The sequence below is a fragment of the Gymnoscopelus microlampas genome (assembly GCF_963454915.1).
Source record: "Gymnoscopelus microlampas genome assembly, chromosome: 6".
NCBI lineage: Eukaryota > Metazoa > Chordata > Actinopteri > Myctophiformes > Myctophidae > Gymnoscopelus > Gymnoscopelus microlampas.
This window is the reverse complement of record NC_139943.1, coordinates 9,231,214-9,238,713: the sequence shown is the minus strand read 5'-3', so window position 1 is coordinate 9,238,713 and position 7,500 is coordinate 9,231,214. Positions and strand designations below refer to the sequence as shown.

Genomic DNA, 7,500 nt, shown 5'->3' with positions numbered 1-7,500 from the left:
CCCCTTACAGGAGTGTAACTCTGAGAGTGTACAAATGGAACCAAATGGACCCGTAAGGGTCCATTTGGTTCCATTTGTACACTCAGAGTTATGGGGGTCGTGGAAACCACTGTGCTACACTAAATGGAACAGAGCCTTCATTAGTATCATTGGTAACACCTGTGAAAGAAGTGATAATATGGCTGCTGTGCATAGAGCCTATTGTAAGCAAACTCCCCAAATTATTATTATTTGACCATAAAACAACCATTTCTCTCGAAATTGTCCTCACAATCATGGTTTCTCGAACTCTACTATACTTGTGGGGACATTTAGCCCTCACAAGTATATGAATACAAATACACACACACACACACATAAGCACAGGGGGGAGACATCAACAATGCAGCGCATCACGTCGACAACCCCCTATAGTCACTTGGCAATCGTGCTATTGTATGTGGGAAAGGCTTCAATAGCCAGTCATGGAAGAGAACAGGCCTTTATGTGTGTACACATTGATTTATCTGGATTCAAACACAGCCCCTGTGTCACTACACACACACACAAATAACACAGAAAAACAGGGACGTGCACAGATAGACTCTAGGTGGCGCTAGAGCACCGGCCCTTTGCCCTCTTGACCAGAAGTGCCCTTTTGAAAAAAAGGAAAAAAAAACGTTTTTTTCAACAGGGGGTCCTCAGAATTACTACAGGGGGTCCGCCAAATCTTTATGTTATATGATTTTTCTTTTTACCATAACCACTCGAAACCTAGCATCCCTTTTCTGAGGAGAACTTTAGCCAAAAATAGCCGATCTACAAGCCCACAACGCCTCGCAGCGCGAGGCGTTGTGGGCTTGTAGATCTGCTATTTTTGGCAAAGAGGTATAGGTGTAGAGGGGAAAAAGAGCAGACCAAGTCAACAAAAAAAAGTATAATTTACTTGAGCACCTGCCCCTCAAAATGTCTGTGCACGCCACTGCAGAAAAAACACACAAACTGTCGTCATGGAAATAGGGAGGGAGTGGGGGAAAATAAACAGCACTTGTAATAACGGTTAGAACAAACAACAATAAACACTATTTCAGCCCCTGTAGCTGTGAAGCTGGTGGACTGTGGCACCATAAAGACAGGTGAGAAAAGCCTCACACAACGATATAAAGATTCCTTTGGAATGACTAATTGCCTCGCCGGCTCGTTATTGGATCCCGGCTGCGTTTTTTTTACGGGCCGACAAGGGCCGTGGGCGTGTCAGGCAACGTTGCAGGAACACAAAGGGACACTGCTTGTAAAAACTAGAGCTATTTGACTATCTGTGGCACCAGCAGCTACACCGCTACTATTTATAGCAGCCATTCTCAAACCTTTTTAATTACAATTCACAATGTTTTGTTGTTGCTGTCGGGCAGAAACCTCTTATCTCCATATTTTAAGTTTTAACTGTTTTTTTTTTAATACCACTTTTTTGTTTATCCAGGTCCCCCATTCTAAACTGTAAAATCCTCCTTGTTTTATTCAACTCGATGGACCCTGCAGGGACGTGCACAGATAGACTCTAGGTGGGCTAGAGCACCTGCCCTTTGCCCTCTTGACCAGAAGTGCCCTTTTGAAAAAAAACGTTGTTTTTTTTTCAGTTTACAACAGGGGTCTTCAACAGGGGGTCCGGGACCCCAAGGGGGTCCTCAGAGTTACTACAGGGGGTCCGCCAAATCTTTATGTGATATGATTTTTCTTTTTACCATAACCACTCGAAACCTAGCATCCCTTTTCTGAGGAGAACTTTAGCCAAAAATAGCAGATCTACAAGCCCACAACGCCTCGCGCTGCGAGGCGTTGTGGGCTTGTAGATCGGCTATTTTTGGCAAAGAGGTATAGGTGTAAAGGGAAAGAAAAAAGAGCAGACCAAGTAAACAAAAAAAAGTATAATTTACTTGAGCACCCTCAAAATGTCTGTGCACGCCACTGGGACCCTGGTTCCATTTTTACACTCTCAAGAGTTACATACCTGTAAGGGTCTGTAACTCCCCTGAGGGTCCCCGGACCCGACATTGGGAAACAGTGATTTAGAGCAGTGGTTCTCAACCTGTGTGTGGGGACCCCTCGGGGGTGCCGGATGAGAGTAAAGTGACAATTTAATGACTTTTTAGACCTTTTTAATACCTAAAAAACAATCTATATAAAAACAGTCAAAATTGGCCAAATTGTCCAATAATATAAGAAAGAGGTACACATTTTGAGCTTGTAGATTTAGAGCTATTTTCACAATATCTATCTGTGGAACCGAGTCAAATGAATGTAATGCATCAACTCCTAAAATTCCAAGTGCTTGTCAGGGTGGGGGATCCCCAGTTCAAATATGATTATTTTGAGGGGTCCCCAGTTCCCCCAGTTCAAATATGATTATTTTGAGGGGTCCCCAGTTCCCCCAGTTCAAATATGATTATTTGGGGGGGGGGGTTGCAGCCTGAAAAGGTTGAGAAGCACTGATTTAGAGTAGAGGCTAGGGGATCAGTGCTGCTTTTAAAACGTTACATAATTCCTTCCAGACAAACACAGGAAGAACTAAAGAGCAGGGAGTTTCATTTTCTGCTTTTGTTGTAGAGGCACTCTGTCCTGAGCTGCTCTCAAGAATAGCATGCCAGATGATAATCAGAAAAATAACATTAAAGAGCTGTCCACACCCAGAATGATGTCCATAAAGATAACTGTAATAATAATGATATAGGCAGCATAATAGGATACATAAACGTACTGTATACTTAATCAAATCTACAATCAATCAAATACCGTTTAAGTACTTACGTATTTCTGTAGCCATACGTATTTGTATGTATATAATGCACGATTGCACGTAAAAATTATGTAATATACAGTAGCATCTAAAAGAGATTATTATTGTATTAAAAAGGCAGGCACACCGAAAGAAGCTGGCTTGAGCACCAGTGAGGCACACCTGAGCATTGCCCGTGCCGAGCGACGCAATGGCCGCGCCGAGCGATGCAATGGCCGCACTGCTGACTCAGTGCCGTCCGACTGGCATACCAATAGGGTGGGAATCAGTAATAATCTAATTCTCAACTTGCATAGTGCAACTGTTAAGGACATACAAAAGAAGTGCTTTTGCACAGATATGACACGTCAATATGATCAATTAGTATTATATTTACATATGTAAGTGAGATCGGCTTGGAACGTGACATTCTATAAATTAAGACGGATATTGATTAGCCGTCAGTCTGTCTATCGTTCATCAAATCGCTCTGAAAGTGATCCTAGCGATATCTATTACCACTGTTGTTGTCGTTGTTATAGTTGTGGTGTGGACGACTTAAAAAACGATATAATTGTACTTCTCGTTATAGTTACGGATCATGGTGTGAGGACAGCCCTTAAGTCTATCTGTTCATGCTTGGTTCCATTCAGTGGCGGGTTGGAAGTGTCGTGGAATTCTGGATCAATCGTAAATTGACGAGGCAGTAGGAGTCGAGATAATATTCTAGGTGGTGACGGTTATGATTTAATCACTTAAACCCCAGCATCAGTATTGTGGGGAAAGCTTTCACTGAGAATAGCAGATCGACAAGTCGATCGGCTATTTTCAGCGAAAGCTTTCCCCACCATAACGAAAAAACTAAAATACACTAGTACTGAGCCCTGAGGGACTCCGGTTACCCATATGGGGTTTAAGTGGTTAATGTCTATGATATCATGGTGGGGAGAGGTACGTTAGACACGCAGTCTGACACAGATCGGTGGTACTGTGTGGTAGTTCTGCCAACGAGCACAGGGATCAGACCGTAGTTATACTATAGCTGCTACAAGGACAAGCTGAACCAAGACAGATAGGCTGTAACAAAAAGAATAGCTCTCAGGCCTAGCGGAGACATCTTGGCTACCAAATGTCATGTCATATAATAATGTATTATATAAGCACTATAAGTGATGGTAAAATATAAAGGTTAGATATAAACAGCCTTAATAACAATATAGTGTAATGCAGGGGTCTTCAACGTTTTCAGGCCAAGGATCCCCCTAGCTGAGAGAGAGATGAAGCAGGGACCCCCTCTATGTATAGCATTATGTTGTAGATTAAACTCTTTTGTTTTTTAACTTGGTCTGCTCTTTTTTCCCTCTACACCAAACCTCTTTGCGCTGCGAGGCGTTGTGAGCTAGTAGATCTGCTATTTTTAGCTTAAGTTCTCCGCAGAATAGGGATGCTAGGCTTCAAGTGGTTAAAGTAAGAAAAATCATATCGCACAAAGATTTGGGGGCCCCCCCTGTAGTAACTCTGAGGGACCCCCTGTCGAAGACCTCTGATAGTATAATGTATAATTCTTCTGCAGAAGCCAGAGAATTAACTCTTACCTTGGAAGCCGGGCGGGCAGACGATGAGCGCCTGCTGGAAGGGGTCGGGCCGCGCGGCACAGAGCTGCGGGGCCCCGGGGGGTCCCTGCAGCGGGATGGTCCGCTGGGCCACCGCGGCCATGGAGGCGGCGGAGGGCTGGTAGAGTGCAGACTGGTAGTTCAGGATGGAGACGTCGGGGTTGGCGAGGGAGAGGGTGGCGTTGGTGGTGGAGGAGGGAGCCAGGCTGGAGGCCTATAGGAAAAATAACATGGAACCAAAATAAAAGTCATGATGAGAGCGGAGGTGGGGGCAGTGTTGCCAGATTTTGCAAGAGAAATAAGCAGCCAGTTCTATGATAACAAGCCCAAAAGAAGCGACACATAACATGAGCACTTTTAAACCTATATACATTTGAAAATAGCACAATCTACAGTATAAGCTCACAACGCGTCACGATGCAACACCTTGTGAGCTTGTAGATCTACTATTTTCTAAAAAAGTTGAAAATCAGGACAGCGAAACAACAAAAAACTAAATGTTTCAAATTAACAGCCTGGTTGATAGAAGACGCCAAACATTAAAAAAGAACCCTCCCCAGTTTGATATGCATTAGGCACAGACCCCTATTTAATATGATCTTTTTTAATCTCTGGGATCCCAATCTACATTGTACAATCCTCAGTGTTAGTTTAACTCTGAGAGAGTAACCCTAACAGGTCCATTTGGTTCCATTTGTGCACTAGTTACAGACCCATATAATACGGACCTATAAGGCTCCATAAGCATCCATCCAGTTCCTAACTATCAATCACTTAGCTGGGGAGACCCCCTGGAACCCCCCCACAAGGACCCTATGAGGGTTCCCCGGACCACACTTTGAGAACCACTGTTCTAGAGGTGGCGGTTGGCAACGCGTCCATCACTAATGGAAGCTGAGGGTACACTGTAAAATCAGTGCACCCAGAGTGTCCATTTAACGGTGCAATAGGCAACAATCAACCACTGGATGTTGCACGCTCAACACCTCTGTTTCATAAGGTTCCTTTATTTCCCTACCGACAAAATTATCATAATAATTTGTTATTCCAAACCTTTTTAATATTCCTTCGACATAAAAACCGAGAGCAATAGGACCTTTAACTCTAGAGTGTAAAATGTAATCAAATGGAACCTATAAAACACTGAGGATTTTTTTTTACAGTGTAGCGATGAGGAAAATACAGATACTTGTAAAACAGATTTTCAAATGTTTATTGATGGGGGCAGGGGTGAGGGGGGGGTGGTGGTGGAGTAGGTGCAATCACTCCTAAGATTCCCATTATAATCAATCATCAAGGCGGCAACAGAATGGCACGTGGCACATTAAAGTCTGTGATGTGATTACATATCGTCTCATGTATCGTGTCGGGTGGAAACCTCATATGTACCAAGATCTTACAAGCTCGAAACGCGGCGCGAAGCAGTGGCGTGCACAGACATTTTGAGGGGCAGGTGCTCAAGTAAATTATACTTTTTTTTGTTTGCTTGGTCTGCTCTTTTTTCCCTCTACACCTATACCTCTTTGCCAAAAATCTGCGAGGCGTTGTGGGCTTGTAGATCTGCTATTTTTGGCTAAAGTTCTCCTCAGAAAAGGGATGCTAGGTTTCGAGTGGTTATGGTAAAAAGAAAAATCATATCACATAAAGATTTGGCGGACCCCCTGTAGTAACTCTGAGGACCCCCTAGGGGTCCCGGACCCCCTGTTGAAGACCCCTGCTGTAAAATCTTTTTTTTTTCTTTGTTTCAAAAGGGCACTTCTGGTCAAGAGGGCAAAGGGCAGGTGCTCTAGCACCAACCTAGAGTCTATCTGTGCACGTCCCTGGCCGCGAAGCGACGCGTTTTTGCTGATCCACTACATTTGATGCTTTTGTGTGGCGCTATAGACTGTAGTATGATCAAGTAGGGCGTTTATTTACGATGAAAACGCAAAAAAGTTGGAGATAAGAGGTTTCTGCCCCGACAACAACGATATTCCACAATCAACAGCGTGCACCTCTATGCGTCTACTACACCGTATATACAGCACGCCGTGCCGGGAGGAAGGAAATGCATATTTATAATATGTATTATGCATTTCTATTATGCATATGTACCCCGACACCGACGGGTAGAAAAACCTCATATCTCCACATTTTTAAAATGTTTTTTTCCGTAAATTAATGCCCTACTTTGTCATGCTATACAGGGTCACACAAAAGTAGCAAAAAATTGTCGATCTACAGGCACAAAACGGGATGTGTTTCGAGCTTGTAGATCTGCAATTTTTTTTGCTATTTGAATACTGGAAAAAAACGTTTTTGCACATAATGAGTGGGGGTGTGTGTCCTGACCATCTCTATACTGCACATGTTCCTGGTGGAACAAAAGGTCCTTCCTGTTCGTATTAACAACATCAAACATTGTAAACCTAAAGGACACGTTGCACATAAAGCTGCAGTGATTGGGATTTGTGCAGGACAGGCTTAACCCCTGCAGTGCTGCTGGGGTCAGAAGGAGAGAGGAGAGCGACAGAAAGGAAACGAATGACGGAGAGAGATATCGTGTGTTTCTCGTGCGTCGCAGACAGCACCTTTCTGGGAACGCTAAGCTGCTCGTTTCACTTGACAAACAAACTGACTAACAAACACCTGCCCTTACCAGTTATTAACCTTTTGTTTTCATTTTTCAAATACTGTACAAAACTATTGCAGTGGTTTTCCAAAGTGAGGTCCTCCCCAGCTAAATCTGGCCCTATTTCATGAATAATTAGTGAAAATAGGCGATCTACAATCTAAAATAACCAAAATAGAAGATCAATAAGCTCCCAACGCAGCGCTTATTGATCTGCTATTTTGGTTATTTTAGCTTTTTTTCCTTTTTCTTTTGCCTATGACATGCCCAAGATAAGTACATCAGGTTGAAAGTGGTTAATTTCACTAAAATGTCAGCAAAGAGAAGGTAAAGCAATGAGAGAATATACTGTATAAGAATCAGATCAGAGGTTTCTCTCTCTCCCCACCTACTGTACAGACAGCTGTAGAATTCTGCAACTAAATCTAATAATCTTAACCCATTAAGACCTGGAACTGTGTCATTTTTAGATTTGAGCTAAAAAGCATTATTTTACACTTTGGGCTATTTTTGAAAAATCGTGA

At 43.1% G+C, this 7,500-nt stretch overlaps 1 protein-coding gene across 5 annotated transcripts in view; it reads right to left on the bottom strand.

Annotated features, from left to right (window-relative positions):
• hipk2 (homeodomain interacting protein kinase 2) overlaps positions 1 to 7,500 on the bottom strand; it is a 194,174-nt gene that overhangs the window by 27,101 nt on the left and 159,573 nt on the right. For all 5 annotated transcript variants that reach the window (XR_014600957.1, XM_084059936.1, XM_084059935.1 and 2 more), the window contains one exon: positions 4,348 to 4,579. Coding sequence is in view for 4 of the 5 variants with exons in the window: in XM_084059936.1 (XP_083916062.1) it covers positions 4,348 to 4,579 (232 nt within the window). In the remaining variant the exon portion in view is untranslated. The remainder of the gene's footprint in view (positions 1 to 4,347; positions 4,580 to 7,500) is intronic.